Source organism: Dysidea avara, chromosome 5, assembly GCF_963678975.1.
Source record: "Dysidea avara chromosome 5, odDysAvar1.4, whole genome shotgun sequence".
Lineage (NCBI taxonomy): Eukaryota > Metazoa > Porifera > Demospongiae > Dictyoceratida > Dysideidae > Dysidea > Dysidea avara.
Genome location: NC_089276.1, coordinates 10,685,133 through 10,696,536, shown reverse-complemented (window position 1 = coordinate 10,696,536; position 11,404 = coordinate 10,685,133). Strand labels below are relative to the sequence as shown.

The following is an 11,404-nucleotide window of genomic DNA, read 5'->3' as shown; positions in this document are numbered from 1 at the left end:
GATTTTCATGATGATCAGCGTGTGGACAAACCCCACAGCGATTTTCATCCTCATTGGAGCTCGGACGACGGAGCAATCCCAAGTTAAGCACGAGTTGTCATTTTGTGCCAGGGTTTTATTGGGGAATATACGGAGAATTTTTTTATTTAAAAATCTCGGATACTGGAATGTCTACCAAAAGGTGCTTATGTAAGAACCCATTATGATAAACTACATATAATAATCATTATTTTTTATAGCCTCATAGTTTGCTACACTGCATGCTTTTCTGAATAGTGTGACTACTTTATTAGAGTGATTAACTTCTCTATTAGAGTATCTCAATCTCACACATGAATACCGTAATTCACTTTATTTTCATGCAAAAAATTTTCATGATGAAAGTTTTGTGTAAAAATATTGTCGTATGATTTACGTGAATGACTGCTCTATTAGAGTAGTTCGATCTTATGTAAAAATTTTCGTGTAAGAAACTTTCGTACAGGTTTTGTATACGAAAACTATTTTTCAACTTTATCAACGAAAAATGCAAATTACAGTACATGTACCTCTGGTATGGTACCAAAATTCTTTGGTAGGGCACAGGCCCACCCCTAGATATGCCACTGGTTATGTTGGGGCACTAAATCTCTAAAAGAACGGTTCTTTGACACATTAACAACTTCTTCAACTTCACTAGTAACTTCTATCACATAAATTAAGTTTAATCCTATAGTAAGTCAACAAGTTTACTTCATAGAGCTTATTGCAGACATGATCTGATGGGCATAACAATAGCAATTTACTGAGTTAAACGCCCCCCTCTACAGTGATTGGAGACAACACAGAAGCATCAGCCCCAATTCCGGCACAGTACACACACACACACAAAAGCAAAGCAATAACTTTGAAGGAAGGTCTTCAGCCACTATGCAGTCACACTTCCCAGTGCCAGCAGCTGGGGCACCTGTGCGCTATGAGTCAGTGCAGGTATGCCCTCCTGGGGCAGGACTAGTAACCCACAGGAGGCTGTACCATGTCTCACAGGTGAAGGTGTGGTCCCCCGAAGTCCCACCTGGACATTCAAGTGCTCTATGAGACATTTAAAGTTGAGCATTTGCTTCCCCAGGTACCCATTGATGTTACAGCTGAGTGGGCTGCTTCCCCCAGTTGGCACCAGGCCACCAGGTCCCCATTTTAACAGCTGGGTAGACTGGAGCAATATGAGTAAAGTTTCTTGCTCAAGGAAACAACAACACCAGCTGGGAATCGAACCTGGAACCCATAACCACTTGGCTATGCTACACACACACACACGCACGCACGCACACACACACACACACACACGAACACACACTCTACTAGACAAAGATAACATTACTGAATAGGGTTATGTATGGAAGTCAGTGTTGCTGAAACAACCATTTTAAGCTAGGCAGTAAACATTTGAAACATTATAGAGAAATTAAGAGAGCAAAAAAGATTGGCCACACTGTCAGTGAAGTATACTCACATCTAGAACCCAAAAATGTGCTAAAGCATCCAAGGAGAGTTAACCCCCTACTGACAGCTGCACTTTTACTGCACACAGGTTCTATACACACTTTCATTTTCACCATATCCATATGTGTTATTTGTATGTTTTATCAGGGTCATAAAGAATCTGAAATCATATGTGACATGGTGCACTTCTACAGAAGACATGGAATTGAATGTTAATACAGTATAGTATGTTAGGATTGGACAAAAATTTCATTGTGAGTTGAATAGTTGGTTTAGTCCTAGACTTCCACAAAGACTTTTTTCTAATATACAGCATTTAGATACCTTAATCAGGGGCGTAGGCAGGATTTCCAAAAGGGGGGTTCTGCCCTAAGTATAGAATTTCGTAGGTGTGCACATGTAAACACGTGTACACGTGTAAACATGTGTATTCTTATAAATTCATTCACAATAGCGAGTAGAGGTACTTGAATTCCTCTGCCTGAAGACCTGTAGCTACCCATTTCAGTGGATTTGTGTAAGTTAATTCAGTTCTAGTTAACCAGTATCACGATTTAAAAAACTTAACTCTGAAAAGGGGGTTTGTCCGAACCCTTTGAACCCCCCCTGGCTATGCCCCTGATAACAGTGTATAACTGCATTGAAGGGGTCCAAGCAATAATAGATAGCAAACAGAGATACGAATGACAGTTCTATAACATGGCCCTGGAAAATTCCTACTTTTACACTGAACAGATTTTGATAACATGCTAAATGTTAATATTTATAGGCATGCTAGAAATTGCTCACTCAAAGGTTCTATTTAATGCCCACCACACAGCATATTGCGTTTAAAACCATCGAGTTCAGTAGAGCTGAGCAATAGTTGTGTTTATCGATCATTGCGATAGTGAATAACAATATTATTATTATTGAGATAATGGTAGTATACAATTGTATTGTACTATCATGATAATTATATTACACACATCTGTGCTAAGTCAAAAACATGGATTGTACCGTATAGCCGGAAAGTTTGGCGAATTTGGCGAGTAAATGATGTTTCGCCAAACTAAAACCCGCCAAATCGTTTGTCCAATAAACATTTGTATTAGCTCAACAAATTCACCAAACTTTGTTCTCGCCAAAATCCTATCTCGACAAATTCGCCAAAGTTTTCCCCCTCCAAACTTTCCGGCTATATGGTATTAAAGTTGAAGAAACTGTAAAAGTCCTCACCACAAAGATTACAACTGTAGTACGTAATTGTTTTTACTAATGGAGTGTAAGAAAAGCAGATATGTGGAGCATTATGGTAGGCCATTTGTTTCAAAATGATTTTTTGATATGTTCAATGAATTATTTGGTATGTTCAATGAATTATTTGGTATGTTCAATGAATTATTTGGTATGTGCAATGAATTATTTGGTATGTGCAATGAACTATTTGGTATGTGCAATGAATTATTTGGTATGTGCAATGAATTCTTTGGTATGTGCAATGAATTATTTGGTATGTGCAATGAATTATTTGGTATGTGCAATGAATTATTTGGTACATTCAATGAATTATTTGATATGTTCAATGAAGTATTTGGTATATTCAATAAATCATTTGGTATATTCAATGATTTTAGTGTTTTATTTTGTGGACTATATTTTTGTGAATTATATATTTTGCATTGGTTGTGTTAAGTATCGTTATCATAAACGGGCTGTTGTTAGTATCGCTACAGAGCTAATCAGAGGGTATGGTAATTATTTCTAAGTGCCTAGCTCTCACTAATTTAAGACACGTGTTACCGCTGCTCTGCCAGATGCCAAACTAGGCCGGACGCGGGGAGTGTTGTGCTGTGAGTTGTTCTAATCTATGTGCGAAAGGAAGTGGATTGAGTTTTTATACTTTCCAAAAGATCTGGATCGAAGAAATAAAATGGATTGCAGTCAAGGGTGATTGCAGTGCTAGCTACATGTCAACAGGAAGAATCTAGCTACCCAGTGAAGCATACAGTCATATAGCCGGTAAAAATGCAGTCAGTAATGGAGAAAAAGTTAAAATCTTCTTTCTTTCTCTGTCTGTTTAGGCCCCTTTCTTATGAGTAACAATATGCAGAATATTTAACTAAGCTAGTGTCATAGCCGGCTTCCTTCAATCTTCCTCGTTGTTAGGCATGAGGCTATTATGCTCCAAAAATTGAGCATTATGCTTTTGAGCAGTGCTCAAAAAATCACCTATTATGCTTTTGAGAATTGCCCATTATTCCCAAAATTATGCCACCACAATTGGCTAATAATGCCAGTTTATTGCTGTATCAGACTATTTTCATTGATGTTTAAGCTTCAAATAGTCTTGAATTCTTTAGATGGTTGCTGAATTAGAGTATTTGACTTTAATATGACTGCTTTATTAGAGTAAATAATATTCAGTGACTGTTCTATTAGAGATTCTGACTGCTCTATTAGAGTATCTCGATCTTTTTTAACGGAATTGTGCATTCTGCAGATTTTTTTTACTGTTAAAATTTTATAATCACCTCAAAATGCTAGCATAATTCCTGATTTCCACACATACCTATTATGCCCAACATTATGCTGGCATAATCGCCGCATCCCTACTCGTTGTTAGCTGCAAAGAATCGGAAGAAACACACAGCAAATGTGATTGTGGGCAATCTGTGCATGCATGCAGTTGGTAAATATATGAGCATGAAAATATATTTTTATATAGAGTAATGACCTCAGACATGATAAAATGATCATAGCTATGCGCAGTCATATAGCTAGTGGTCAATGAAAGCAGTGGGTACACTATGGCTAATTAGATTGTCCACATCAGTAAAATATTCATGTAATAGAATGCATTCCTATCAACTTCTTAGTCAGCCTTTACACTACACCAAGAGTCCATAATATTATGGACTCTTGACTACACTAACAAAGCAAAGCCTAACACGCTCGTGCGCACACAGCGTGCGCACACATGTGCACGCACGCACACACACACACACTGTCACACAAAAGACAATGCCTTCAGCTACCACATGCCTATACCTGGTTAACCAGAACTAGGAATCATCTGTGTGCTACATGAGAGTCATCGCAGGCATAATTCTCCTGGGGTAGGACTAGCTATAGTATAATTATACATAACACACTACGTAGCCACTCTTTGGCTGGCTATATAGCATGTACCTGGTTGAAATATATCTGGCTGGTGGACTACACTTGTCAACAATGAGGTGGAGCCTAAGAAGGGCCAAACATTGGCTTGCAAGCTAACAATAGGGCTTGCATACGACATATCATGCTTTACTGAACCTATAGAAGTACTTTGCTCTAGAAATTTACAACATACTTACTGTATACACAAAAATAAGAATGAAATTGAGCTTACAGCTTGTTACAGGCTTTAGAGGTTACGATAGTGTATAACCTTGAAGAAAAGTTGAAAATAGATTATACTTAACTCACAACAAAATAAGAAGCTGTAGTCTTAAAGCTTCAGTCAAAAAATTCCCTACATGATACATCTTTGAACCAATTAACAATATACCAGTACATCAGCCCATTTGCATGGCTCACTTTCAAGCCAATATATACACTGTAGATATATCATAGGCCTTGTGTACCAGGCCTGCACAGGTTGTGTCCTTTTCATTTACTCTTATTTGCGTGTCTCTTCTCTTACTAGGGACTTTAGTGAGCTTTATCGCAAAAGACTAGTAGGGGAGCCTCCCAAACAGTTAATACAAAGAAGCATTGGTTAGTTATTGCTCAAGTCTTCAATCATGTGTATCCGTGGCTCCAGATGTCAAGCTCTGAACACCCTGCATTCCCTGTTCCAGCTGACCACGTACTTGCTGAGTCCAGGGTGTCCACTGTTTGTAATTTACCTAGGCTCTCATCGCTCTATTCTGTGCTGTAGGTTCTGTTTGTAGGTGTAGGTATAGGCAAAACCTTTTAAATAGAACATATCTTAGCATAGTGTTACAGTGTGCTGAATGGGCATGCCTTTAGGGCCGTTTCTTGTATCTTTTAAAACATAAAATATAATATCCCATAATTTAACACCCAAGTACAGGCTGTTATTATAGTTTCTCAGTATCTCCTATAGACCTTGTGTGCACTAAGGCATGGCACTTTATTACATCATCAAAAATAATACATCCACCAATTTATGAGGACAAAAACATATACATTCTATATATGCTCAGAAAAATATTTTAATGCTAATACGAATTGAAGGAATCATTGAAAGATATAGTACTTAGGTAAAAAGTACATAACATACTTGTGCCATGGTGAGTTATTCCACTTAGGGAAGATTTATACTCAATACTTTTGCCCTAAACCACTGTGAAACCTGAAGCCGTAGCTTTGCTGCGTAGTGCACATAAGGTCATATCTAGCCATCATCGTACATATTTTCTATACTTCAGCAGGAATTAGGGCCTGTGTAGCAGTGATGTAGTATACACTACCTTTAGCTGTGGTAATTATAAAGTTGACCATGTGATTCCAAAAACTTTCAAGATTCCAAATAGCGCGCGTGTCAGTGACTGGGATAGCGGGTTTACCTGTAGAAGAAGGTATCCTGGTTACAGCATCAAACTCGATACGCGAAGGATACCGACCGTAGAACAATACAGCGACAACGTGTTCACACTATTCTTGATGACGCACTACATACACGTGAGCAATATTAGATTACAAACCCACAATACAATGTTACTGTTACATACATACTAAGTAAGTCAAGTCTTCAGGACATCTTCCGGGGGGGGGGGGGGGGCACGTAGAAGATCAATCCATTGTCTCATCTGGCACTGCCCTCTCTTGGCTGCATCTCGTACTGGCCGATGAACAGGAACGTTAGTTGCAGGTTGTCCCAGATTTTGGTCACTCTGCACATGTGTGCTTGTTTCCTCTGCAGTCAACTCAAGGGGATATAAATGAGTGATGGGACGATTTGTTTTCCCAGTTGTGGTACGAATGTTTGCAGAACGGATTATTCCGTCTCCCCCCTTGTTTACAGATTCAATCACTGCTATTCTCCAGTTGATTCTTGGTGTGTCGTCGTGGATTAAAACAACATCCCCCGTCTTAACTTGTTGAGTGTTACTGCCACATGCTCGGTGTGCTTCTCTCAAAGCTGTGAGGTACTCACTCTTCCAGCGGCTCTGAAAGTGTTTGATGATATGAGCTTGTTTCTTAGCTCTGCCTCTAATCTCTGAATGGTCTCCAAAGTCAGGATCCTGGATTTCATCTTCAGTAGTTGAATGCGGTAGTGCAACAATCCTTCTACCACGGAGCAGTTGTGATGGGGTTATTGGCTCGGGATCTCTGGCATCGGACGACACATAGGTCAGAGGGCGGTCATTGAGGATTGCTTCAATTTCGACCACAATCGTTTGGAGGCTTTCCAGTGTAGCATGTGTCCTGCCCAAGGTCTTCTTTAAAGTGGTCTTTGTCAAGCCTATGAGGCGCTCCCAAAAGCCCCCAAACCAAGGGGCATGTTTTGGGATAAATTTCCATTCAGTACCTTTCCGTGCGAGGGTTTCTGCCAGTTCCACAGATTGAAACAGAGTCTTCAGTTCCTCCGCAGCCGCTATGAAGGTAGAGCCATTGTCTGACAGTAAAAGCCGAGGTACAGAGCGTCTCCCTGCGAATCGACGAAATGCATAAAGGAAGCTTTCCATAGTTAGGTCAGTAACAATTTCGAGGTGAACTGCACGAGAAACGGCACAAGTGAACAGACATATGTACACTTTACGTTCACCACTTGGTGTCCGTACGAATAGTGCCCCAGTAAAATCAACCCCAGTTACTTGGAAGGGATCTGTTTGGTTGACTCTCGACTTCACGAGTGGAGGTGGTTCTGGCATGACATAGGGTTTCCCAGATGTTTTTCTGCAGATGACACATTTCCTTAATATGGTCTTGATACGCTGACGAGCTGATGGAATCCAGTATGTCTGCCGTACAATTGCAAGGGTTGTATTAACTCCACTGTGAAGGTTTGTTTTGTGAGCATTCCTGATGACAAGCTCTGTGAAGTAGTGATGAGAAGATATGGGAATCTTGCTAGTTCTGTAAGGGGTGCATTATGTATGCGCCCACCACAACGTAGTAGGTCATCATTGTCAAGAAATAGCCTCAATTGGCGTATTAAGGGTAAATGGCGGCTCTTCAGTTTCAAGGTTGCAATTTCGTCATGGAATGTTAAGCACTGTACTTGGTGTATCCAATCTAGGTTAGCTCATGCTAATTCTGATGCTGTTAGTGGTCCTGTCAACCTTGATGTGGAGTTCTGTCTACAGTTGTGGATGAATCGATGTGAATAAGCGGTAACTGCCATGAGCTTGTAGAGACTACTGAATTTGGTAATATCAATGACCTTCAGAATGCCAAGTGGAGCTGTTGTGGTGACATTGACAGCAGCTGTTTGTTCTGCTGTTTCTAGTTCTTCTGCTGCTCCTTGGACATGCAGAACTTCTAGCCGATGCCACGTTGGCCATTGTGAAGGTGAGCTTAGCCATGACGGTCCATGGGTCCACTGGGTGGAATTATGTAGTTGGTCATATGTGATGCCCCTGGTGAGAAGGTCTGCTGGATTATCCACCGATGGACAATACCTCCACGTGGTTGAGACGGAGCATATTTCAGCTACTCGATTGCTGACAAAGGGTTTCAGCTTTTTCTCACTGAATATCCATGAGAGGACAATTTGACTGTCGGACCATAGGACAAGATTAGTGATGGTGTTGAGTGATGTTTTAACAAATGAGCACAACCGTGCAGCAACAACAGCTGCCATCACTTCTAGCCTTGGCAAAGAATGCTTCTTAAGCGGCGCAGCTCTAAACTTGGACATTACTAGTGTGCAATTGGTCCCTTGTTGCAGATATACAGCTGCACCATATGCCCGAGGGCTGGCATCCGCGAAAATGTGCAAGGTTGGCTCCGATGTTGATGGTGAGGAGGCGCACTGTCTAGGAAATGGTAGTGCTGTGGCTTGTACTATATCACGGGAAATTTGATTCCATGTTTTATTAAATTCCTCACTCAGATTGGTATCCCAATTGATGTGTTGTTGCCATAGAGTTTGAAGGAACAATTTAGCAGAGATGGTCACGGGTGAGATAAGTCCCAAAGGGTCAAAGATTGTAGAAGCCCATTTTAGTATGTCTCGTTTGGTTGTTGTAGGGGTGAGTGAAGCAATAGGCTTGGGGGACGAGTAGATTAAATCTGAATGGGTGTCCCACCACAAGCCAAGGACCTTTACTGGATTGTTTGTTTCGGCAGCCTGGTGTTGTTTGGCAGTGTTCATCAGCTGGGTATTGTTGGAGGCCCAGGATCGCAGATTGAAGTTGGCAGTATTTAAGATTGATCTTGATTGTACAAAGTAATCTAAAGAAGCAGTTTCTGTCTGGCAGCCAGAGACTACATTGTCGACATATAGGTTACGAAGAAGATCCTGAGAGATACTTGAACCATTACGAGTCAAATGATAGGTAAGTGTGGCCTGCAGCATAAATGGAGAACAGGTGGCCCCGAACAACACAACCCGGAATCTAAAGGCAATGAGGGGACTGTTTACATCACACGGATCCGAGAGCCACAGAAAACGAGTAAAATCTCTGTCTTCTTCGTTCAAGCGGACATGTAGAAAAGCCTTTTCTATGTCTGATGAGAAGGCAACATTGTGCTGTCGGAATCTAACAAGAATGGAACAGAGATCATTGACAGATGGTGGACCGGGATGTAAACAGTCATTCAAGCTAGGTGAATCTACAGATGGTTTACAACTGCAGTCGAAAACAATGCGGATTGGGGTTGTTGAGGATTCTTTACGGATAGGATGATGTGGGATGTAATGGACAGAACCTCTTTCACAGTTATCGTTTACTCTCTCAATGAATCCTCTAGTCCCTTGTTCCTTGATGATGGCATCATACATCCTTAGAAGTTTTGGTATTTTTGCCAGCCGATAAACCATGGATCTGGTTCTTCTATAACAAACAGTGTAGTTGGAGGGAAGGGGAGGATGGGAATCCTTCCAAGGAAACTTGAGGCTATAGGCCCCGTCTGGTTGTACTGTTATCTTGGTGGCCATATACTTATGTAAAAAATCAGCATCTGATGTCTCCGTAACGCATGTAGTTCCTGTGGACTCCATATTCCAGAACCTGCTGGGCGTAGCACCCTCTGTAGTGCAGGACAAAATGGACACATGAAGACTGGTTGTGTCAGCCAGTTGTGGTGAAGGAAGTGGGCCAGAGAGTAAGTACCCCAATCTGGATTGGACAGCAGTTGGTCCATCACCACGTACCACATGGTCCTGGATGAATTGCCAATAATAATCTGCACCTACAAGTACTGATATGTGAAAATTCTCATCACTAGTGATTGGATGAGCCAATGTAAGTCCTCGGAGATAGGGAAATCGATCAAGATGGGTTCGAATGGAGTTTCGAACAGGTGCAGTTAGCTTGGGTACGATCAGGACTGAGATAGGTATCTGGCCACCATTCAATATATGAATGGAGATTGATGTCACAGCAAACCTAGTAGGCGTGGAGACCTGTGCCCCAAATGATGACACTGTGATGAGCTCATGACGGGTTGGTGTCAGTTGCAGCATGTTAGCTAACTCTTGAGTAATGAATGAGCGTTGGGCCCCTTCATCAAAGAGAATGTGGCCTTCAATGGTAGTTGAGTCTCCTGATATGTCCGCAATGGCAGTTTTAAGGAGGCAAACACTAGTGTGAAGTGCGGACAATGGTGGAGGGGTCATTGTGGTAAGTGAACTAGTGGAAGCAGCTAAGGTAGGGTTTGTAGACGTCAAAGTTGAGTTAGTGGGAGCTGTAGTTGCTGAATTTGTAGGAGGTAAAACTGCTTCTGGCTGTACTTCATCGTGTTGAGTTGGCCTTATGTTGGTAGTGAACGCATGACAGAGAATTGTGTGGTGTTTCTTATGACACTCTCGGCAGCTAAACTTGGATGTACATTCAGATACTTTATGCCGTGCCAGGCAATTAAAGCACAGACCAGCACTCTTTACAATGGCGAGTCGCTCTTTAGGGCATGTGACTGAGGTACATGAGGTGGTTTTGTGCATCCCCTTGCAGAATGCACATGTTGGATCTCTCCTACATTTATCACGAGTCTGTGGCATTTTGTTAGTAGCTGTGTAAAAGGAGGCTGTGGTAGGAATGGTACTGGCTCGCGTGTTTGAATGTTTGCGGCCAACTGGTAGGCCAGCTTCAAAGATTTGCATCTCTCTTAAAACCCTGGTCAATAGTTCATCAATTGTCCACTCAGTATTGTAGTGGTCACGAGCCATGTGCATTTTAATGTCAGGTGGTAATTTGCCCAAAATAGCAGTGGTTAAAAGGGAGCCATACGACTGAGATGGTTTGCCCAATGCTGACAGTGCTCTAATGTGGCTCTGTAATGTGTCATAGAATGTCTGTAGGCTGGTTAAAGTGTTAGATGGTGGTGATACATTCAATAGTGCATCCATATGGGCATCCACTAGTTTATATTGCTGCCCAAACCTTTCCCTCAATAATTCCAGTGAGTGAACATAATTGGTATCAGATAGTGGGAAGCCGCTGATAACGTGGGATGCATCCCCTTGTAGCTGAGCGCGCAGATAGTTGAATTTCTGGATTCCTGTAAGGCACGGGTTAGAGTCCACTGCTGCAGAGAACGAATCCCAAAAGGTCTGCCATTGTAAGGGGTTCCCATCAATGTAGGCAAATGCAGTTTGGGAAGCCTGCTGTAATTCATGTGCGTATCTTTATTACTACGTGTAGGTATGTCATGAGATATTACGTCACTCACGTGTGTCGGATCACTGCTGGAATGGAGCAGTTTCTTGTTCACCTCGGTTTCTGGCAAGGAGTCTCCTGCTGCCTCAGTTGATGAAGGGAGAGTA

General features: G+C 41.6%; 1 protein-coding gene across 1 annotated transcript; it reads right to left on the bottom strand.

The window, feature by feature from the left end:
- Positions 1-4,555: 4,555 nt before the first annotated feature.
- LOC136254989 (uncharacterized) lies at positions 4,556-10,987 on the bottom strand. Its single transcript, XM_066047710.1, has 4 exons — positions 7,758-10,987; positions 6,257-7,551; positions 4,654-4,707; positions 4,556-4,590 (listed from the first exon to the last, which is right to left on the bottom strand). Exons 1-4 carry the CDS (start codon positions 10,985-10,987, stop codon positions 4,556-4,558), a joined length of 4,614 nt encoding a protein of 1,537 aa, XP_065903782.1.
- Between the last annotated feature and the right edge of the window lie 417 nt (positions 10,988-11,404).

Excerpts from the sequence above, each read along its gene's own strand:
- LOC136254989 (XM_066047710.1), bottom strand. The coding sequence starts at position 10,987 with ATGGATGCACTATTGAATGTATCACCACCATCTAACACTTTAACCAGC. Across the intron at positions 4,708-6,256 it reads ACAATGGATTGATCTTCTAC|GCTCCACCTCATTGTTGACA; the intron begins GTGCCCCCCCCC and ends GGCCCTTCTTAG. Across the intron at positions 4,591-4,653 it reads GCCAGATATATTTCAACCAG|CTAGTCCTACCCCAGGAGAA; the intron begins GTACATGCTATA and ends ATTATACTATAG.